At 37.9% G+C, this 24475-nt stretch overlaps 2 protein-coding genes and 1 long non-coding RNA gene across 3 annotated transcripts in view; 1 reads left to right on the top strand and 2 right to left on the bottom strand.

The window, feature by feature from the left end:
* Window positions 1-14981, bottom strand: part of LOC117290524 (GAS2-like protein pickled eggs) — a 44037-nt gene extending 29056 nt beyond the window's left edge. The window contains exons 1-2 of the mRNA XM_033771956.1: window positions 14770-14981; window positions 10019-11758 (exon numbers count right to left, since the gene is read on the bottom strand). Coding sequence (XP_033627847.1) covers window positions 10019-10999 — 981 coding nt within the window. The 5' untranslated portion in view covers window positions 11000-11758; window positions 14770-14981. The remainder of the gene's footprint in view (window positions 1-10018; window positions 11759-14769) is intronic.
* A 1520-nt stretch (window positions 14982-16501) lies between these two features.
* Window positions 16502-23240, top strand: LOC117290528 (acetylcholine receptor subunit alpha-type acr-16-like). Its single transcript, XM_033771959.1, has 6 exons — window positions 16502-16627; window positions 18783-18928; window positions 19807-19851; window positions 20917-21026; window positions 21606-22147; window positions 22709-23240. The coding sequence occupies exons 1-6, from the start codon at window positions 16570-16572 to the stop codon at window positions 23233-23235; spliced, it is 1428 nt and encodes a 475-aa protein (XP_033627850.1). The 5' UTR covers window positions 16502-16569; the 3' UTR covers window positions 23236-23240.
* Window positions 16536-24475, bottom strand: part of LOC117290530 — a 34184-nt gene continuing 26244 nt past the window's right edge. The window contains exon 3 of the long non-coding RNA XR_004519047.1: window positions 16536-16641. This is a non-coding gene — a long non-coding RNA (uncharacterized LOC117290530). The remainder of the gene's footprint in view (window positions 16642-24475) is intronic.

The following is a 24475-nucleotide window of genomic DNA, read 5'->3' on the forward strand; positions in this document are numbered from 1 at the left end:
TAAACAGATATAGCGGAGTGTCCTTCATACAGCCGAATGTGCAGATAATCCCCTATGTCAACACACTGATAACCCCAATGTAGAAATAAAAATAACCAAGTTTGATTTTATTGACCATATGGGCTTACGGGTTGGTCTGGAAGTAATTGCATTATAGATGGCACATAGATAATAAATATGGAGGTGAACAAATACATAATGTTACTATGTGCCCTTCCTGTTTTTAATTTTTTTTTTGCCATTTCAAAAAGGAAACAAAAACAAGTCAACCTGAATGAAGAAGAAATGAAATTTAAAGCCCTTTTCACATCACATCACAGCAGTTTAGCTGATGACATCGCTTATTTTTTAGCAAGATGTGAACTTTTGCAAATTTAGACATCAGTGTCTGGACTATCCAAGATCCCAAGTGAAATTTTCTCAAATAGTATTGGCCCTCTTCAGGTGACAGAAATTTAGCAGGGCTTCCTACATGTAGGTTATTTTTTTAGCAAGGTTGTGTTATTTCGCTACCAGTGTGTAAGGACACTTTTTATTTGGTCTGTCCAAGGTACCTTGTGGAACTTTCTCAAACATTGTTAAATTTTGAAGCAAGGGACATTGGTTTTTGTAGGCCTCACAAGAGCTTGACTTAAAATTGTCAGTTAGCTTAGTCATAATTTTGTTTGTACATATACTACTTGACCATCGACATCTACATGTTTGGCTATTCATGCTGAAAATATTTCCCAAATTTAGCAATTTGCCTTGGTTGTGTACACTGTGGAACAGCTGTATGTAAACAAACTCTGATCGTTATGACTGCTAGTAGGGGAATGACATAATGAAAGCGTGATCTTATTACATCCATCAAAGTTAGTCAGGTGATGTACAATGTACACCATGTGACAGTTGAAGTCACCTGACATTTGCTAGTTGCTGTGTTTTAGACCTTTCTTTTGCAACGTCACAGCTTGAGTTTTTGCCAACCAAGGTTACAAAACTATGGAAAGCCATAATGCAAAGCAAAACCAGATAGCAACAGTTTGTAACAAGGTTACACAAATAGTTAAAGCAATCTCGAGCTTGTTGAAAACAAAGCACTCAATCATTGAATGTATTTTCTTTTAATTAAAAGTTTACAGAATTGTTGTATTCGGACACAACATCTGGTAACTCATCAAATATTTTGCTAACATTCGGCCGCATGACCCCGACCAGTGCGGTTATACCATGATAAACTTTCTATTTCTGTATTCAATAAAGAACTCATTGCAGAAGCAGTTGGCCTCAGCTACATCAATATGGAAAACACATGGTGATAATTATATTATAGCCAGACAGAAACTTTAACAGCCACTTCAACAACGTTGAAAAGGCAGCATGAAATTTGAAGTATTGGTCCTAAAAATGATCTTGATTCAAATTTCTAGAGATGTGATGACATACTTTTTGCATTTACCAAACTCCCTACATTTTCATTCAAAGTGTTGAACAAAGAACAAATCCTCTAATCCTCCATGGTATGAATAAAACAAATCTAAATTGATTAATGTAAGATTCACATTAACCTACAGCATAGCATCCATGTGGAACAAGTTACAGTCCTTTTGATCATTCCAACTAAAGCCTTTGTCCCTGATCAACAATGTTGTCTTTGTCGCCGACAGGAAATTAAATCAAGAGGTATTGACCCCCTTTCTGACTGGTATACTCAACGGTCCCCTGTTATATTCAGCGGTCCCAGCAACAAAGAATAAGAAGCGGTGTACTTAACACAGAGATTTCGTCAGACTGATTGGAAATCAATAGGTATTAGGGGGCCTACAAAACACCCCCTCGGATAACGGCCTTCTTTAACTGTGCTTTCTACAGGTCCTTCCGACAGGGTCAGAATGGGCTGCGTAAATGTCTTCTAAAAACTTGCAAAAACATTCACAATATAGTGGGTGTTATTGTGAGGGCTAAATACATTGTACTTAAACACTGAGTTGTTAACTACTAATTATTTTCAAAACATCCGTAGCTCATGAACAACATGGCGTCTCTGCATACATGTACATGTACCATGGAGGTAGAAATAGACTTTACGCTCACTGATACTGACAGATACTTAATAAACTTGAGGTACAAACTTGGACTGTGCATGTAGATAGGAATGGTCAGTCTATGTGGCCCCCTTGCAAGATTAATAATTAGCACTCAGTGTGTACACAAAATATTCCATCCAAGTTGCTGCACAAAATTGCTTGTCAAAATTACTCACGGATTGTTGAATTTATCATGATTCGTCCTAATGCCGACTTCATCAAGCTTTGTAACAATTGTGGATTTTCTATTAAGAACTGTAGGCCTACAATATAAACAAATGGTCTCTTCCTTATTTACAATAACATTGTATCTTCAAACTTGTAGAAAAAATATTCCTTCATGCATGTACTGTACATGTAGCCTAGATACAGTATTCGTTCTCAATCCTTGAACTTCTCTACTTAAAACACCCTTGATATATTTTAAGTGTTTTTCCATCACATCCACTGAGTGAAATAACGAACAGCCATCAGTGTATGCAGAGCACGCATTACATATTCACTGCTATCTGCTTTGAAGGAGGCAGTTCTAAACACTCTGACCCCTGCCATTTTTCCACATCACATGCCGGGAAAAACACACTTTTTCTGACAGCGAGACTTCATTTCAAGCCGCTCTCTTCCTGCGGTTCTTTATTAACTCGTTCTCACGTCATCACAGGCCATGGTGATGTCGGTATGCTATCAGCAGTGAATGAGTGCTATTAAGGTGCCCAATTACAAATGCCGATCTACCTTGCTGTAGGAAATATGCAGCCAATGTCATTAGACATGTTTAATGCATGCACTCAGTATAGGTGAATCAGTTTGGTATTTGTCCACATTTGAGTCATGATATTCAATATTCAGGGAAGGATCTCGACTAGACTGGTCCCCTGTCCTTTTCTGTAAGGAAAAAGGACAGATAAATGTACATGTTTGTACGTACATGTAGGTCTACATATGAAAAACTGCCTGAGGATTACAAATTACATTCCGAAGTGAACAAATAAAAATATATTGAATGTACAAATATTTTGCATATTCTTGCAACACCTTTTTCCTAAGCATGCCTTTTTCCGTTCGTAAACCTATATGGCAAACTAAAGTGGAGTAGTAATTATTTCAGGAAAAATTTCAAGCAAAAATCCAACAATAAAGAAGTTCATTCACGTTGATGCTCTTGATGTAGGCCCAACTGTATTTTTTCTCATCTCAGATGTAGTATGAAACATCTTTTGTACATCCTTGACTTCACTGGAAATATTATCCCACTGGAAACACATCAACAAATGCCGCAAAATGCAATCCCTTTAGTTATGCCAAGCTTGAGACGAACACATCATTAACATTGCTAAGACCATGATCCCATAAATTGAGTCTTCCTTCCATTGACTGAGAAATAGTTTCCGACAGTCAATCATTCACGATTCACACAAACATTGGCACCGAGTCAAAATCAAGTGGACAGCATCACTAAAGTAACCCATGGATGGCCTTCACTTTATTACCATAGTGGTACTTTCTCTATGGTAACATGTACAGATGATAGACATGAAATGTTTCATGTCTTCACTGCACTGACCGATTTACAACCCAATTAAGCGTAGAGTTATCATACCCCTGCCCCTGCTAGGGTCTCTACACAAACCAAATCAGTCCATAGTTAAGTTCTTCTGTACATACATGTACGTGTATATACAATTATGTAAATGTATGCCCATTTATAGTAGCATTAATGACTTGCCTATTTACTTCAAGAGAGAATACTGGGTTGAAAGGAACAGGAGAACATTTACTCATTATGCTAAAAGCTCAATCTTATAAAGGAAATCTCAAACAACATGAATAAACCTGAAAACACATACATGTAATGATTAATGATTATACACACTCTACATGACTATCAGTCAAAGCAGCGAGTGGGCCATCTTGGGTAAGCTTGGTTTAATTCAAAGAAGGTGAGAGTGCACTGCCAACAAACAGGTCTACAACTCGGATACAAATTTCAGGAGCGTTCTACAAAATGTTGGTTTAGATTTCAAGGAGCTTTCAGGAAATGTGTAGTAAGTGCCAGACAAAAAGATCAAAGAGCACGGTTTTGTTTCACCTGAAGAAAATAAACCCAAGCAGGCATCTTAATTCAGCTATAAAAGACTGATACTTCCAAACCCTTAAATAATGCTTTGCTTTTAGACTACACTACTTTTCCTTCTTACTCTTCTGTGTACATGTATGACATATTTATTTGACTGTCATTAAAAAACAAATCACTTTTCAATACAAAAATTCAAGCACAAATTGGAAACAAATCTGATAGTCGGGCGTTAATAGAGTGCCCAGTTCATTCCACTCGAATACCTGTACATTAAAAGCAGTCTAAACATGCCATGTTTATATTACAATATTAGAAGGCTGCAATGAAATTTGAATATTTGGGCCCAGTATAGAGCCCTGGGGCACCCTGGGTATATGATTCATCCCACATCTCTGCCTACCCTGATCTGTGTTCACCGTTCCAATCTATACCAAGCGTAAAATTGACCCAGAAGTGAGTGATCAAAGATTTGTTGTACAAATTTGTAATTGTGAACTTATCCAACATCTTATAGAGCCTTGCTTGATGAGGCAAATAAAAGGTTATGTTAGCAGAAATGTGTCTGTGTAATCACCTTTTGTTTCTGTCAATTATACTCACAGTGTAATATCTTGAACAGAAACAAACTAATGCTGACCTTGTGTCTGGGATACACATGTACCTACAATTCTGTTGAGTAATGAAGTAAACTTAATACCCCCACTGACAGATGAGATCAATCTTCTCTTACATGTCTTAATTGTCCAAATACAAACAGTCGCATGTTAAATTGTATCTGGACTTGGGAAGTTCTCTCATTTTGATTCTGGTTTTGTAAACAAATTTCAGAACTAGTAAAATTGTTGAGCTTCAAGCCCTGTAGTCTTATGGATTCCGATTTTCCTACCCAAAATACAGACTGGTTTTTCTTCTTTGTTCCACCACTGCATCAACTCCTGAAACCATGGTAAGCACCACAGTCTAAACATGTGTATCAAAAATAACATCCACAGTTTTCAGGTGACAGTTGTTTGATCTCTATGATGACAAATGGTATTTTGATAATGAGCAGTATTCTTTTGAGTTTTGTTTCTCTGCCTTTATGAACTGGAAGCCATGCATGCATGACGGTGATACAAGCGCGATGGAATGGCTGTGGTCAGCAAATCATCAACAGTCTATTTGAAATGTATTAGTGGTATCTCAATTGACATTATTACAAATGAGAAATTAAAACAACTGCCATGGTGCTCACAGACTGTACATAATATGATAGGCGAACTATGTTATCATTGCCGTACCCACTGGGAATAAAGGATTTAAAATGGATCTATATGGTATGACATGCTCTACATCATGTGCAATGTAGCATAGCACAAGTCATGGGTTCGAATCCCACCCACATAATACATACATGTAACCCAGGAAATACGTACACGTAGTGTTTTAAAAACACACACTGGAGTACACTGTGCCAGCATAGAAATTTGATGCTTAAATTCTCATTTGGGGCACCTTTAAAAATGTCTGAATTGATATGGCCTGGAGATTCCAACCAAACAGCTGTTTGATGCTCGTACAAAATTATGATCAAAACAATAAAATACTGTATGGTCAATATAACGTAGGATAATGAATGGTCAATGAAAGTGTCCAGTTTTCTGCATATTTTGGAATGTCAACATGCAACAGCAGTCTGTTACATGCAGGGATGATCCTCATTTCAACCTACATGTAACAACAGTTTGGATGCAGCCATAATGTAAAACTCAAGACACTTTACTATTAGGTTTGTAGTTGAACCTTGCGGCGCTGACAATCACTCCCAATGCATACATGTTCTCCCCTCCAACAGGCCTCAGCATATGCAGGAGCATCTTGCGGGAATATAAAGATCGAACGACAGAAAGACAGGGGGATTTGTGACGTCTTTAGAGATCAGGAATAATTACTTGTAGGTGTGGTGTGTTATGTCTACTACACTTTGAAGATGCAGTTAACATCCAAGGAAAGAAAATCACATGAGAAAATTAATTATCAAACAGACAATCTTTGCCAATCTTAAAGGGAAGGTACATGTACATGTACATGTATCTGTTTACTTCTCACTCTTAAAATAAATGGCAATAGAAACGTTTTTTTTTTTTAGTTAAACGTCTGCAGCAGCTTTTAATAGTATAATTTTGTAAAGCATTCTGAGAAACATTTCACTTTGAAGTAATATGACTACATGTACACATGTACATGTACATGTACATGTATGTAAAAAAAAATTAAAATCAGTTTTTATGCCCCGAAATACAAATCTGAGAAACACTTTTCAGATTGTGTTAGATTGTGCTGGAGATTATTTTTCCTGCATCGAACACAACTTTTCATAGTGCTTTGCCAAGCTTTAAAGTTGAGGGTTAAGTTAAATCAACACCGATTCTCAATCAATTGTGGACATTACTAAATCTGTTTGAACGAATGGTTCTTTTTGTACAGCCTCCGGCACTGTACTATACATTGAAAGTCGTCTCATTCAAAAACAGTTTTCTTACTTCAGTACCGTCAGATTTACTTAATGACAAATAGTATTTAACCTTTTTTGAGGACAAGGTCAGTGGTGATAATTAGTGTATTTGCGTAAGGGGGGTTGTTTGCCTCATTGCTTTGGCCCCGAGGGCAGGAAATATCAACCTATGGGGTGGTTTTTCTTTTGACGTTATGGATGAAACGACACAGTGAAAGGTATTCATTGTGTATTTGAGCTTCTAAATAAAGTTCAATACGTTGTGACATTTTATTGCAGTGATTTAAAGGCAGGGAATGCACCTACGTACACAAATGTACATGTACATGTAATAACAAAATTGTATACGATTTCTGATGGACAAAAATTGTATTGGAGGCCAATACACAGACACCATGGCACAGATGAAGTGTACAATGTACTATTCTTGTAAAACATGTAGACATTTTATATTACATGTAAACTACAACTGAAGCTCCGAATCACACACACAAATTTCTTCTGACTTCTGTACAAATATGGAAATTCCACAATCACTGAAGAAGAACCGTAAATTTGTGAAAAAATGCCAGGAATGTAAACCTGCATGGAACTAATCTACATTTGTAAAAAAGAAATACCAATTGCTCTAAGTGTGTTTTGTCCTGTCCATGTCACTATTTTGACAGGCCAGCGTCCGCAAGCTTCATATTCCAGAGTCCAGTATTATTTACAAACAAAATCCTGAGTAGGATTTTGTATAACTCTTTTATTTGCTGGGCTTTTTTAAGTGGACAGTGGCAAAAGCAAACACTACTTCTGGGGGTCCGTGAGGCTTTGCAAAAGTTTTTTTTCCCTATAGGGCATTTTGGATGCGCACAAACAAAGACCACTGTCAAAAAGAGCAGTGAGACAACCACGCACATCCTGTCCAAATTTAAGGTCATGGATACATCGTATACACAAACAATTGGAATTTATACTATAATTGGGTTCCTTTGTTTGTATTTGATAACGAGACCAAACCCACAATGTTTGGGAAGTTTTCATTCGTTTAAAAGCAAATGTTGACAAATACAGCCTTCCTTTGCAACAAATAATAAATTAATAAAATCAACGGGTGAATCAATTAATAAACACTAAATTTGTGAACTTGTTCTTCTATTTCGAATGGTGTCCTTGGTCAATTGTTACTCAACCACAAGTTTTACTGCATGTTGTACACCATGATGGGTACTTGCTTTGAAGATTGTTCTTTAGAACTTGTCTTGCTTTTTTATTCTACTGCCCCAGTGTTTCAGAATTTCAGAGACATTTTAATTAGTTCTAAGAAGAACTGTCCTGCTTATTAAGTGCTACCTGGGGAGGTAGCAAATTAGCAACTCCGCCAGGACTACTTTCGCTTTGTTGATTGAGGGGACTTCTTGTTATTAACTTCACTGCCACAGAGTGAGTTATTTTCTAATTGGACTTTTCAAGTCTTACATTACACACAACTTTTTCATCTGAGCTAAAAGTAAAAAGAACAACTTGGGGATCTAAATATTTTCCTTAGAAAATCAATCACTAATAACCTGCTTTAAAACCATTTGCATGCAGCTCATTTTGGTTTCTTAAATATTTGTATTTAAATTTGGCTTTTTTATGTTCATAATTTTGCTCTTTAAATTTCAAATAACTTGTCTGATACAGCAGGGGGTACAGAACAACAGCAAAAAACACAAAAAGGAACAGAAACCACTCCACAAAAACCACAAAATACATGACCAAGCACAACGAAACTGAGAGTACATTGTCGTACAGTACACCTAGTACACGTACATGTATCATTTCTAACTGCCTTTCCAACATTCTATCTTCTCTGTAATTTTACTGTAACATCCGATGTACACAGATTGTGTCATTGCCAATTGCCTTCATGCATTCAACGTAATGTCATGTTCAAAACATGTAACCAAAAGTTGGCAGATGGTTTGCCATTTATTAACCTTTTCCTCTTGACCCTAAATCAATAGAACTACGATTCCACAAACCCAATTTCTTTAAGTATCGTTCTTGGAAGGGGGTATTGGATCAGGTTTACCAGTGATTTGCTCAATCTCTCGAAACAAAAACAAGAGTTTTGTCACCGATGAAGAATCTGTAATTTTTGTGAAAAACCGTAGTTTGACTGCTAATACACTGACACACAGTCTGACAGTACTAGAAGTATAACTTGTGGAAAAATCCTAACTTCAACTTAGAAAACATTCCGAACATAAACCCTACCACAGGCCTGTCTCTATAGTCTGAGAATTCATATTTTTAAGCAATAACTTGTATTGTGACTAAGCAAGTCTTCCACCTGGGCAAAACCTCATGTTAAACAGATAATACTAAGCAATATTTTGTCTGTGCTTAGCGAGTTTTGTGCTTGCTTACAGGCTTTATGAAATTGGGTCCAGATGTATTTACTACTAGCAATATGGCTTATTGGTTGAATGCCTTCTTGTAAGAATTCCCCTTAGAGAAAATGGTCAATGCTTTCATAAGATACACTCCTGGCGTCTGAAAGTGCACACCCCGATGAGCAAACCACTCTCTAGCCCCAGCGAGTGGTGTCCATAATAAAACCAAATTGTCAAAGTATTAATTTCCATCTACACAATGCCAAATTTGCAGGTAATATTACACTGTGTACTTTGGTTGGATGGGTTTTCAAGCAGATATTAAAACACCATATGACTGGTGGTTTTGGACACGCTTGGGGTAAGAGAAGGGCATCAGTTATCAATCATCTAGAGAATGTATGGGTGGAATATGAATTTGTCTTCCATGAAATTAAATCTTTGTTTTTGTGATCTACTGGTGATGTTTAGCCTGCAATCTGTCTGTTTTAGTAGTCAGCCGCTAGTCTGTCTGTCAGTCAGGGTGTTTGTTTGTCTTCATCCGGAGCTGTTTATTTAGAGAGTTACGTCAACTTGCGATGAGAAGCCATTGTCTGTCCCATAAATGCATGCGCGAATGTGGTGCCAGACGAAACTGCTCATTGAGTTATGAGTGCATTTGGACTAAAAATGGCATCCAGCAATCAGAAAACTGGTCCCGCCATGTCACAACTCTCTCAATACACAGCTCTTATGTCTTTGTCTTGTAGAATCTGCTATAAATGTTGTTTAATGGCCAACACTTAATCTTTAGATTGTACACCAAAATTCATGCATGCAATAAATGCATCCTATAAAACAAGAGTTTGAAAATTGAAACCATACACAAACAATATGTTGCAATAAACAAAAGGCGACATTTAAACCTGTGTTTGTTTCAATTGTCTGAACACATTCAACAACAGGTTTATCAATCAAAATAAGCTGTATTATTTTTCAACAAACATGAAATTAAAACAAAGAGTGGACTCACCCTTTCATGAAGTGAGATGAGCACTGCATATTCCAGCATGACCTGAGGTGGAGGTTCTTGTTCCTGTTCAGGCGTGTCTGTACTTGCATACCCATCAGATCCACGGCCCAGGGTCTGATTCATGTGGTGTTGATGCATGGGTTTTGGAAGCCGAGATCGGCTCACTTTCCGAGTTCGTACCGGGACGGCTGGAGCACTGCTTTGAGTATCATTCAAGCTTGTCAGATCAGGCGAGTCTGATCTTTGAGAGTCCATCTCATGGTCCGCGTCAGAGCCCGATTCAAGCTCTCGATCAACGTCTGTTGTGGTGGCAGAGCTGGTGGGAGAAGCTGGCTCAATTGAAGGCTCTGAATCTGGCTCGGATTGGGTGCTTAACTGTGAGTTTAACGCCATTAAACCAGCGTTAATCTCACGTTCAATGTCCTCCTCAAACTGCACCAAGAGAGGGACGGGCATCCCCACCTTGCCCCCTCGTCGTGCCACCTCAAGAAGGCACAGAATGAAACTCCTCTCGTTCTTCCTGAGAACAAGATCATCTGACTCGAAGAGAAGAACATCTTTGATGTTAAGAGAGTGACGACACCAAGAGATGAAGTTACTTATGTTGTCCCTCGCATTGAAAGATCCTTCCTTAGCGTCAACTCTAAATTTGATGTCATTGTCATTAATAACCATGTCCTTTTCGTTAAGTCCATGCATTTGCCGATACTCGATGGCAACTCTTCGCATGTTGTTGGCATGCTGGCAGAGAACCGAGCCATTCTCAAGCTTCTCGTAAAAGTTCTCAGGGATGATGTCAATGGTGTAGAGATTATTAAGCCACTCTGCAAGGTCCTCCACCATCGCATAGAGGTACTCATCTTGTGTTTTGAATGGTTTGATGTTAGTCGCTTCCCATTTGGTCTCATAGCGAGAGTCATAAGGATCTTCAAAGTCGGGAGTGCGTGAGCCATCCCGACCAAGACGCTGAAGTGAGTTCATTCTTCAAAAGTTAAACTCAGAGACGTCCTAGACCTGCTATGTTTAAGGAGATTCTTCTAACAACTTAACTTCAGAACCACGTTCACTTAATCCTTCACAGATATTCCCTTAGATGGCTTGTGCACACTCCTTAAGATTTGGGTTTCCAAATTTTGTATAGATTGATTGGCTTTGTTACTTGGTATACAGCTTAGTAATTGAAGCTGTCCACTCATGGTTGAAGACACACCTTGGTGCTGATCATAAGTTGAACAGCAGACTTACATTACACACATCATAGGCCTCTTCAATAATTCATCTCACGAGCAATGACACTGGAAAACCCATAGAATCATCCAAACGTGTGAATGCTATCCATAAAAGCTGAAGTGAAGTCTCCACAACAAAAGGATTCGACAAAGTGCCAAGGTGGATGAGCAGAAATCTAATTAGAAGCTGTGAGACCAAAATGTGATGCACACAAACAAAATCAATCGACTGGACAAAACCTTCCAATAATGGTGTTTCCTACAGATGCCAAGCATGGACCCACAGGGGTGCTCAATGAATGGGTGTTGTTGATCACAGGTTTTCTATGCAGTGTGAAGATGCACCCACCAAACAAAAAAGGTATCCACATGTGGTCAAGTGGGTACAAACAGGGTCATAGAGAACATCCAATAAGACCCAGAGGTTGTCTTGGTGAGCTTTTATCCTAACTTGGAGAGGTATGTGGAGGGGTTTATGTCAACTCTAACTGCGCCATATTAGCCACGTAACCTATGGATCAAAAACCAATAACCAATTAATGCCTGAAATCGATATCGGGTTGGGTTGACTCTACAAATAAAACTTGAAAGCTACCTTTGTACTCAAATTGATAGATTTGGAGATATCTGTAAATTTAAATAAATTGTTTACCAATACCCAAAACTGTAACCATGAGATTATGAGGGTCACCACAGTTTGAAGTGGAAAGTACACTTGTCAGGAATAACAGTTTGATACATATCAGTCAGACCTTTAATGCTTTACATTGTACACTATACATACGTACATGTAGGCTCTACGTTGTCATCTCAAACAAATGCAATAAGTTCTTTCTACATCCTTTCAAAACTAAGTGATTCCACTCGTCTCATGTTTTAAGGAGCAGGCAGTTGGCAGCTGATTTATTAGTTTGCCAACTGCCAACGTATTCACAGATCTTTAGCTATTTCACTCTCCTGTTATGAACTTGTTGGGCAGGCAGTAAGCAGTTTGTGTGTTTTCCAATTGGCAACTCTTCCACTGAACTTAGCAATTCCACTCTCATATTTTGAACTTTTGAGGGCGGGGAGTCGGTGATGTCATTAAAACAGTAAATGATTGGATCCTCATTAGATTTTGCCGACGCCAAGGTAGGGGTACAGCCCTTCCTAACAGATTATGTTCACTCCCTGTGACTGAACTAACATCCTATACCGGCACAGGGAGACACTGTGGTCCGATTCAGTCAATTTGAATCATCATTCATCACAATGAATCATTATTAAGAAAACAAGCTTGAAAGAAACCATTAAAGCAATATCAAACTTCAAAATAACCCACGGCATCCACAGCAATTGTGGTGCCCGCGGTTTTGCTGTGGTGCCCTTTGAAAAGTTCCAATACAAATTTAAACTGTCCTCGTAGAAGTGCCCCTTACCGGAGGAAAATTGTTGTGCCCCTTCAAATTCAAGGCCTGCTTGCAGATTGTACAACATGTATGACATTGGGCTTTACAACTTATTTTAGGCATTTTTTTATGTATCAAGAAAACCACAAGTGAAACTGACTGAATGGCTAAATGTTAAAAGATATGGGGTTGAACATAGACAAGTTTACTAGAGCGGGACTTGAACCAAGGACCTCCGGCTTAGCAAGCCAGACTTTTTATCCTGTGACATTTTATGTAGCCTGTCATAGATTGGATTTTGTCAACGTAATGCAGATATTCCTTTTGTTTTTTTACCCATTACACCAATTTGTGTTAGCACTGTATACATGTACTCCCGAGTTCTGTGAAAAAAATCAAAGGCATATTACTCGGATGGGATTCGAACCTACGCCACAACCTTTGCAGATATGTAGGCAAATCTATAAAGGAAACTACTGTTAAGCCAATGTGAGAGTTTCGGCTGAATACAGTCTGAGTGACTGAAAAAAAAAGAGGAAAAAAACGTCATTGCATTTTCACAAGAACTTTGAAGTTGGTTGGGGTTGGAGGAGGAATTGGCTTAGAGTTCAAATCCAGGGAACGAAACCACAGCTACCGGATTCTACTAAATCAGGAAGGATATCACACTACGAATGGGAAAGGTCTGACCTGACCTCCCATTGCACAGTGTACAACAGCCATCAGGAAATGAGCAAAACCAATCTATAGTCAAATCATTCCAAAGTGAGTTAATGATAACAATCATGTGTTGATAAGGTTCTCATGCCTTCACTTTTTAAGATCACGTACATGGCAATTTCGCTCATATCCTTTTAATAAAGCCAGTTATGTTATTTCTTATTTTATTTGTGTCACCAAAACACTGATCAGGTAAATTTTCTCTTCATCTTGGAATTATCCTATTGGACAAATTTATTAAATTTACCTATTTTTCAGTCTTAAAGGTAGTGAGATCTAAAAAGCCAGCAAATTTTGAGTGGCTCTTTCCCCCTTGAAAAAAAGAAGGAAAAAACGCCTCATCCATCCTCTCCTTTAGAACAAAACAGAACAAAGCCTTTGAACTTAAACTTGCACATTAAAAATTATAATTTTTAATTAGTCTTGATTGTTTTCTCTTTAATAGACAGTAAATGAAAACTTTGCCTTGGATCGGTCGAGTTGGTCTTTGAAAAGCGTTTGTAACCGTTTGTTATGAAATGCATTGGTTAGAAAGATGTTTTTAAAGTAGAATACAATGATCCACACAAATTTGCCTCGAAATTGCGTGGTTTTCCTTAATACTTTGCGAACTAACAGGGTCGGCCATTTATGGGAGTCAAAAATTTGACTCCCATAAATGGCCGACCGTGTTTGTCGAAGAGGTAAAAGGAAAACCACGCCATTTCGAGCGATACTTGTGTGGATCATTATACTCTACTTTTAAAATATCTTTCTAATCATACATGCATTTTATAACAAACGGTTACAAACGCTTTTCAAAGACCAACTCGATGATCCAAGGCAACATGTTCCTTTAAAAATTATAATTCTTAATTAGTCTTGATTGTTTTCTCTTTAATTAATAGACAGTAAATGAAAACTGTTCAAACATAATTATTTCGATTACATGTGTAAGCATACGCCTATAAATAAATGTACTTTATTAAAAGTCTTATAGTTCTCGAGTGTCACAATTTATGGGTCTAACAAAAACAATAACATACACAGTTACCAATACCATACTACAGTACATCAGAGTTCTATAGTTTTAACCATTCAGCAGGCCCAGGTTTTTACTTTTGGGGCGTTTTTTTTTTTTTTTTTTTTTTGCTATTTAAAGTATCTAATAACTAGCATTGAGCAAGATACACACCACACATACTGTCACATTTGTTTGCTATTTAAAGTATCTAATAACTAGCATTGAGCAAGATACACACCACACACACTGTAACAATGTGACATTCAAACCAAGAAAAGGAATACAATCTTTGTACAGTAAACATTTGTGCCACTTGGCCATGGTACGGTACGTACAGTGGGCTATAACACAGTCAGTATGTAAACAGTGTAACGTGTTTCTGTACACAAATAAAATCTGAAGTCAACTCACCTTTTTCGGATTATAAACCGCCGTTCAAGGCATGTTCCTTACGTTGTCGTTTCAGCAAACTTGGCCGTCTTCATCTTCATATCCTCTCACAAGTTGCCACCTCTTCTCGGCCCCAATTACATGATGAAAAGCTGAGGTTTTACGACTTTTACGATACTATTTTGCGTAAGCTCTAGACCGGCCGTACTGATTTACGCATGGGTGCTTGCTGTGTGTTGTGTGTGTGCGTGTGCGTTCGATCGAGTGTACCCAGTTTAGACTAGCCAGACTAGTCCGGCCAACGTGATAGACTAATAACAAGAGAGAGGGCGGCATACACAAAATTGCTGCAACCTTTTGCTCGGATTTGTGTGAAGTTGTTGTGTGATTTTCTATCGTATGCCCACCACTTGCCTTTGAAGCGGATATTTCGTTGAGCAACGTTTAGTACAATGATTGAGCTACTTTACTTCGCTCAATGATGGTCATGCCACTACGCGAAACTGTCTTTCATCTGCTGCCAAAAAAAAACAAAAAACAAAAAAACACACATTGCATATTATGACGTCATTAGAGTAGGGCGCCCTCGTCGCGAAGAGGTCAAAATGAGTTTGCTCATAGGCCAATATTATGTGCGCCGCGCGTACAAATCTGTGCATTTCGTTTGATGACGTCGGCTATATAACAGCGCCCTCTCCCGAACAGTAGTCATGAAAACAACTGGTTGTTTATAATAGACAGTCTACCTTTAACCTGTTTGTTGTTGTTGGGGTGTTGTTTTTGTCCTTCCTTTTTCTTTTTCTTTTTTTTTTTTTTGGGGGGGGGTGTTTGTTTGTTTGTTTGTTTGTTTGTTTGTTTGTTTGTTTGTTTGTTTGTTTGTTTGTTTGTTTGTTTGTTGTTGTTTGTTTGTTTGTTGTTTGTTTGTTTGTTTGTTTGTTTGTTTGTTTGTTTGTTTGTTTGTTTGGGTTTATTCGTTCGTGGGGATGGGGACGTGGCTCATGAAATGTAAATGCAACACCAATAATAATACAATATGCCGATACAACAATTAAATGGGGTTTGCCAATCGCCATTTCAATGTCGAGACAATGTTCACTTTCCTTTTCAATGTTCTCTGTATACAAACAATAATGCACATGAAAAAGGGTCTACAACGTTTCAACAAATCGAAAGGGCTTAAAAGGGATACCCCAGTGCACTTTAAAAACCTAAAGTTCAAACGTTGACCGTGTTTGTGTCAGCCTGACCAGATATGGATCACGCCCCGCTCCAGGACTCAATAATTCCGGATTATTTCTGACCGGAAATTTTTAAAGTGTACAACAAAACAACTTCGAAATTAAAAGCTGCATGTAAGGTTGAAGAGACGATAGTCGATGGAATTCCGAAAACAACAAAAATTTCTTGAAGGCCAACAATATGAGCTGGTGGGTATTAAAGTACGGTAAACCTTTCACGTCACAAAGTACTTAAACCACACGTCTAGGTGACAATCATTACAGCGTTTGTATGTATGAGTGGGTACTTGGAATTCGGCATATAAGCCTGCAAGCAAGCGCTTCTTTCACAGGCCACACGTCATCCGTTGGAGACTGCAAATGCTGGCTTTTGCTTTATTTAGTTATGTACATTCAATGTTTCAAACAAGCAAAATCCAAGTTTGAATCAAGTCGTGATATTGAACATTCGTTGATCGTGACGAGTTTTCATGTGAGACTTTAAGACAACAGTGAACGTGAAACCTTACCATTGGAGAAGCTTGCATCTTGCTCGATCTATTGTTGCTGTGATGAATCTTTACTCACAATTATTGAAAGCATAATGAGACAGTTTTGCTTCGGTTTGTTCCTGTATCTGCTAGTATGCACACTTCCAACGGGTAAGTAGGCAAATCTGCAATAAAAGTAAAGAATTCTCACTTAAATAAATAAATAATACACAATATGTATCTTTCGTGAACGAAAAGCATTGGGGGGGGGGGACTTTAATATTTTACAATTTTGTTTAATCAATTACAGTCCTTAATATGTAAAACACTGAAATTCGTTTTGTTATTTTTACCGGAAAAAGATAGATTTGAACTTAAACGGCGATTCGAGAAAGACACAATCTGTATTTACTAGTCTAAAATTAAGTTTAAAAATAAATACAAATATATTTCACAAATCCTTTGAGGCATTAATTAACTCAAGTTCACCAGCCATGTGCAAACAATAATCAATTGTGACCCGCTCTGTGAAAATGAGTCAGATATAGGCAATTACAGGAATTGAGTTAAATGCATGGCTGGAAAGAACACATCGGCAGCAGTAATTTTTTTTTTTTTTAAGCTTTGGGGTTATCGCGTTGCGGAGTTACTCGCGTTTGAAATTAGCCACTACACCATTTTTATGAAAAACTAATTACAAGTAAAATGATATTTTAAACTACCATTGTGTGCTAAAGGATACAAATAAGACATAAAATAGACATAAGTATGATTGTTGTATTCATAGCTTTATTGCCTAAAAGTAAGTGTTCTAAAGGTAACCCATGCAACTTAAGATCTTAAAAAGAAAAGGGAAAAAAAACATTTTCCACATTAAACTGTCCATAACTTAATATTGCATTGGGCGACATGTGACTCATTTCACAGAGTGGGTCACAATTAATATTCACGTCAATACATAGGCCCTGTCCATGGAATTCTAACGCGAAAAGTTTGATCTCTCTTTCGTTTTGAAAAAATAACTGTCCGTCAACATTCGTTAAAAAAAATCAAAAATACATAAACAGATTAATTAAAAAAATTAAAATTTAAAAAGAGCCAATTCGGCGAAAATCGGGCAGTGCAAGTTTAATGAAAAGTGTATTTAATTATTGATTTATTTCTTTTATTTACCCAGGGTGAGCCAAATCAGTAAAAATAACTGGTTCCCATTCGGGCCCTGCACAATAATTGTTAAGAACAAACAAATATAATTTACATTATCAAAAAGTAAACATAAAATCACATTATAAAATTACAATATAAAAGTTGTAAACGTTTTTGTAGTTTTCAAAATGTATGTGTGCTTGGATCGAGTGCTTTTATAAATGAATATGCAATGCTTTCTGTGTACATTTTTAATATTTTATCTTAAGATCACTTCTAGATGAGAGATCAGTGAGTTTTTCTTACAGAATGGATTTCCCAGGATAAACAAGAAATAAATAAATAAATAAAATCAACTCCTCGACAATAATTTGAGTGTACCTTAGAATTAAATTTGAAAAACGAACAACGAAAGGAGTTATCTCTAAACAATAAACTGTGGTAGTAATGTTGGAAGCGCTTTGAGGTAGACATGGTTGATGAAGTGCTACATAAACCCGAGTATTATTGTTATATAAGCCTCAAGAGAAAACAATACTGGTACCGTTAGGTTTCACTACACTGTTTGTTATCGCATACGTTTTATTGTTCTTAATTTATTCAACCTCTTCATCGTCCTTGTTTGTCGGTAATAAAAATATCACTCAAGGTTACATGAATCGCGTGAGCATTGGAGACGTTTCCAATTTTGTATTTCACTATTCTGAAATCAAGTTGCCAAAGGAATAAAATAAAAAATACCACTTAAGTAACACGAATCGTGCGTGCATTGGAGACGTTTGCAATTTTGTGTTTCACTAATCTGAAATGAAGTTTTAAAAAAAAATTAAAAAAACTATTACAAATACATTAATATTTCACTTAATCATTTCATGAACTTAATTTAACTAACTCTAGCTCATCAGCCATGTATAAACAGTATTCAATTACACATTACATAGGCCTATGTTTTGTGCCCTCTCTATGGAATAATATTGCGCACATTATTTTGTGTCTGTCTTTCGTTTTGAAAAATTAATGTCCGTCAACATTCGTTAAAGAAATGAAAAATACACATAATAGGTTAATATCCAGACTTCTGAAGAAAATTGTTAAAAACTTTTACAAACAAAATTATAATATCTAACTTTATTTATAGGAACTATATAACGTTATTCACTTAATTTGTTTATTTTCAAAGGCACCGAGTCGAAGAAGAGCAACCGGTCAGCCCTTTTAGATAATCTGTTGGATGAGTACGGCCCAACATCTCTAAGACCGGTTCACAATTACTCCACGAAAGTCACCATACACTTCCGTCTCCTGATTACCCAAGTCATCGAGCTGGTATAGTTCCTTAAGATATTTTAATATTAATATCAGTTAAATGCAGTGGACACTATTGGTAATTACTCAAAATAATTATTAGCATAAAACCTTTCTTGGTGACAAGTAATGGGGAGAGGTTGGTGGTATAAAACATTGTGAGAAACAGCTCCCTCTGAAGTGCCATAGTTTTCGAGAAAGAAGTAATTTTCCACGAATTTGATTTCGAGACCTCAAGTTTAGAACTTGAGGTCTCGAAATCAACCATCTAAACGCACACAACTTCGTGTGACAAGGGTGTTTTCTTGTTTCATTATTATCTCGCAACTTTGATGACCGATTGAGCTCAAATTTTCACAGGTTTGTTATTTTATACACATGTTGAGATACACCAACTGTGAAGGCTAGTCTTTGACAATTACCAATAGTGTCCACTGCCTTTAAATAAATAATAATAACTGTGTTTTTAAAGCGCCAAATTGCCAAAGGATACAAGGCGCTGAAGAAAGAGGGGGAAGGGACAGAACAAAGACAAAAACGACCAGCTATGCCGAAGGAAAAGAGTGGGTTTTTAGAGCATGTTTGAAGGTTGCGACACTGTTGGGAGAAAGGCATAATAAGTTTTCACGGTCAATTTTAGCAAAATTCAGTCAATAATTTAACATCTGGTTCATCAAAATGTGCTTGAAATTTGATACTCCTGCATTAGCATGCAACAGTTTAAAAGATAGTAATTGTAGCATTCAGTGATCAAATAAAGATGGTTCAAACCAATAAAATAAAAGAAACTGGATGATAAGTGGGAAATCAAGAAAGTAAGTTGAGAGTTTTTAATGTGAAGGTGCAGGACCAATAGTTTGCTTTCACCTAATCGCTCGTTTTTTATGTGTTCTTTGCAGAATGAAAAAGATCAAACAATACAGATTAGCGGATGGCTTGGACAGGTAGGTATACACTTTGACGGGTGCGACTCCGGTGTAGTTAAGCCATAAAAAAGATCGCTGCAAAAACTGGGATGCTTAGATGTTGTTCAGTGGGTTTCAGTTCATTTCCATTGCGGTTTATTATGTAGTTTTCTGAATAATTAATCTAGTTTATTTCCAGTAGTTTATTTATGATTGTGTGTTATTAATTGTTTTTCCTCCATAGTAGGACCAATAAAATTAATTGAATTGAATTGAATTTAGTTGAAAACTGACACCATGGACGTAGACAACGAAAAGAGACTCAAAATAAACACATAGGTGTTATAATATATTATGAAAACATCACTGAACACGTCACTGAAAACATAACACCAATGCAATTGTGTTGACAGAAATTAGTCTTTAACATGTTATGGTGTCAATTTAGATTTAGTTACTAAGTATCATTATGTGACAACACCTGTGCCTCAATTGTAACACCCCATTTGTGGTAGACTTGTGTACACGTTGTTAATCATGGTCCCACGCGGTGAGATAGTCGAGTTGTCACTGCTCTCGCGCGAACCAGCAGTTCGCGTGGAGAGCAGCACCGCTGCAACTCGATTATCTCACCGCGTGGGACCATAAACGACTTGTCCACAAGTCTACATTTGTGGCAGTGATTTACCAAGGCTGACAAAGGGTGATGAGCAGCGATCGCTTTCCACCTGCATTGTTCAATTTAGATTCATATTATTAATGCAAAAATTGGGTTCTCCAAATGAACAGCCATCTTGTTTTTTTAAATAGCCTTTGTTTACTATTGTTTGTGGCACCTAATTGTCTATTTTGATTGATCACGTCCATCACCTTTGGCATTTTGGGGTGGATTTGTTGAAGTCTGAACAAAAAGGTGTCGTATAACTCCACATCAAAAGAAGAACAAACATAATGACGACTTATCAAGAAGTCAGGCAAAGTCTTGGCATGCCCAAATGCGGTCACATTATTGGTCAATCGAAATAATCTCTTTAAATCTTTTGTTGATTGACTGTTTGTTTGTCTGTCTGTTTGTTATTTTTATATCTTATGATTTAATTCCAGATTTGGGAGGATGAGTTCCTGGCTTGGAATCCTGCTGAACATAATAATGTGACAAGATTGTTTGTTCACACTTCCAAAATGTGGGTGCCAGATATCACGCTGTATAAAAAGTAAGTCACTCCGACTCTTCCTCTGTACACAGTCACTGTAGTACAATACGAAAGTGTAAGACCACCAGGGCTAGTCACTCCCTTCATAGGGTAACCCCATCAGGGTCAAAGCACTGTTCTCAATGGGGCACTGTACGAGAAAAAGCCACACACAGAAGAAGGGAGAACCAAACATGATCGAACAAATCCCATATAAGCAACAGCAACATATCTATACCACCAGGAACAAAATCAGAGAAAACGAAGCAACAACAAACCCATAAAGTTATTGGTGGTATAGCGCCACTATGTCTTTCTATAATTTATATAATCTATATATTTATGCAAGTAACGTGTCTTTTTGTGTAAGAAAAACTCCCAGGTACCTTTAGTTAATAGATCGGGCTGCAAATTTTCGTACGACTTTTTTTTCGGTCCGGTGATTATACTACAGGGGTTCAATTTTTTTTTTTATTCGTATTTCAAAACTTGATTATTTCACATACCTTTTTTGAAAGAAGATGAACGAATGCAAGGTATGAAAACACTGCTGTTGATTTACGAAAACGTGCCAACGAAACCTTCTATCATTTTCTCTAGTGTGGACATAAACTTCGAGAGTTACAAGGATATCAACGCCAAAGTGAGCTACACTGGTTTGGTCGACTGGAGTACACCAGTTATCCTCAAATGCACTTGCAACATCGACGCTCGACTGTATCCGTTCGACGTCCAGGTTTGCGAGTTGAAGTTCAGCGCATGGGCGTATGACGGTGCCGAAGTAGATCTCGTTCAAATCGAAGGACCGGTTTCTACGCAGAACCAGTTCCGTGATGACAGTGTGTGGGAACTCATCAAGGTGGATGTGGTTCGCAGAGAGGTGCTTTATCCTTGCTGTACCACCCCCTTTCCTGATCTTGGGTACTTCATTCATCTCCGGAGACGGTCTCTTTTCCACGTCTTGAACATCATTATACCATGCCTGCTGCTGTCTGTCCTGAACCTGATGGTGTTTGTTCTGCCCCCCGAGTCGGGTGAGAAGATTCAGCTCGGGATGACCAACTTGCTAGCTCTTGTGCTCTTCCAGCAGCTCATCACTGACAACCTGCCACCAACGTCCGCAGACAAATCTCCTATAATAAGTAAGTACGAATTTCCAACCATTGCTCATCTTGCATTATCACTTTTACCTTTCCGTGCCGGTGTCCCAGGGAAATCTCTGTCCGCCGGGGATTCTGTCCCCGTATGGAAAATCAACGATGGGCGAAGTGAGGACGAGTCAAAAGAGGGCGCTATCAAAATAAGTTTGTACACGGTTTGCCGTATAACGCACATAATCTCTGGGGGGACAGAAACCTCTGCCACACCGCTACCGTATCCGCCAATTCCGCGTCGTGCAAGAGCGGTTCACTACTAAAAAATGACAACACAAGAATGCATACAGCAATATCAGCTTTTTGTGATTTTGCGAAGGCTGGTGCGCCGATCATCAGTCTTGATTTTGCGCACCGTGCCGTATTGACAGTCCCATCACTATGATACAGTATAAACATTTGAGTAGAAGCTCATCATCCCATCCCAAGCGGTCTAGGAAGAAACTGGTCACGGGGGCCGAGCAAAACATAATTCTTTTGTAAAAAAAGGTTGCTGTCACTGTATTCTGTATTTTCCTAACCAATAACTTCACATTTTTTTGTCTGCAGCTTTCTACTTTACTCCAATGATTGTCCTTGCTTGCACTTCAATCATATGCACTGTGCTAGTACTCAAGCTGTTCTACCACAACGACCGACGCCCAGTGCCACGCTGGCTTCATCACACCACTTCCAAGCTTTCTCGTGCCGTTCTCTACAAGCTAAAATCCCGCCGTTTTAATGAACTGCCTTTCGGTGTGGACCCTGGAGCAGCAGAGCAGCGGTTACCACGAGAGTCTGGTGATGAGTCCGAAGGTAGTGACGATGTCATCGAGACAAGCAACGGCAATAAAACACGCTGTCGTGCCTGTACGGCTCAGCACTCCCGTAAAGACGGGCCTTTGGGTAACGATACAGCCGTAGACATCAAAGTAAACGGGAGCCTGCCAGGTCTTAAGGATAAGGGGACACATGGGGACAGTGACCTAGATTGGAAGGATGTAGCCTTGGTTATTGACCGGGTCGCACTTGCCTTGTCAGTCACTGTCACGATATCCTCACTTATCCTTACTGTTGTTCTCTTCCTTTTGGGATAACAAAATAAAAACAAACTAAAAAAAAAAGACCCGGGTTCCAAATCCCAGGGGCCTTGACCACATTATGGATCAGGTTGACACAGACAGTGGGTTAAAATTGGATTCAACTCAGATCCCATCCGTGGGCACGGATCAGGGTCAGGATCCGGAAGATTTTATAGCGTGACAAACCAAGTTATCTCGTGTACAAAAAGAGTAAACCTAAATGCGAAGACACTGTCGCAAAACTCAAATTGACCCGGTTTGCGGGTGGGGCTTGATCAATTTCTTTAAGCTGACCAAAACAAGTGGTAGATATTGAGATTTTGACTGATATTTTACCGGTTTGACACAGTTTCGGGTCAGTTTGACATAGATTCCGGGTCAAAACATTACCAAAGCATGTTTTTATGTTTTCTTTTCCCTATTTTCTTTTTCGGGGATGAGACGAACAATAAAGTTTTAAACTATTCTCTTACAAAAATTTAAGGAAACATTAATTATCCTCGAAAATAATATTCTGTGTGATAATGTATCTTGCGAGCATGGGCAAACTATTATACTGATATTGTATAACCTTTGAGTATCTTTTGCACTGTAAAATGTATACAATAAACTTCAAGACGATATTTATATTATTTTTAGTTAATAATACAAATTACTGTAAATATATTTTACAAAGATTAATGTTCAGGTATTTATTTGTTGCAGCACCCGCTGCTGCTAAAATAAAGGATTCGAACTGACTCTAGCTACCGGGCAATCTCAGTGGTCTAGTTGGTATGACACTGCTCTAGAATTGCAAAGGTTGTGTGTTCGAACTCCACCCACAGAACTCGGGATTACAGTGCTTACACACCTCGGTGTTTATGGGTAAAACCAAAATTATATTTATTATTATTGGAAAGGCTTTATGGTGTAACTTTCTGAGTCAAATTAATTTATAACGGATGTTGTAATTATTACCATACTAAGTATTGCTTTCTATCGTGAAAGAAGAAAAAACGGTATAATTTTTTTAAATTGATATGTCATCCAATAACATTAAATGATTTTTTTTTATTAAAGCTATAATCAACGCCGATTGTTGACATGAACATAATAATAAACAACGTCTTCCAAGTGCGGAAATCAATCAGTTGACAAACTTCTCCTTTCTTTTTGCGTTGACATCAACACATTTTTTGTTTGCCTATTTCCACCGAGACAACCTTTTAGGATTTAAATGATAACACTAATTACTTTTAGGACGATAGAAAAA

The sequence above is a fragment of the Asterias rubens genome, chromosome 5 (assembly GCF_902459465.1).
Source record: "Asterias rubens chromosome 5, eAstRub1.3, whole genome shotgun sequence".
NCBI lineage: Eukaryota > Metazoa > Echinodermata > Asteroidea > Forcipulatida > Asteriidae > Asterias > Asterias rubens.

What these genes read in the sequence shown, in the direction of transcription:
- LOC117290528 (XM_033771959.1), top strand. Translation starts at nt 16,570, where the DNA reads ATGAGACAGTTTTGCTTCGGTTTGTTCCTGTATCTGCTAGTATGCACA. An exon ending in AGTATGCACACTTCCAACGG is followed by an intron (nt 16,628 to 18,782) that starts GTAAGTAGGCAA and finishes TTATTTTCAAAG; the next exon opens with GCACCGAGTCGAAGAAGAGC. An exon ending in GATATCACGCTGTATAAAAA is followed by an intron (nt 21,027 to 21,605) that starts GTAAGTCACTCC and finishes CATTTTCTCTAG; the next exon opens with TGTGGACATAAACTTCGAGA.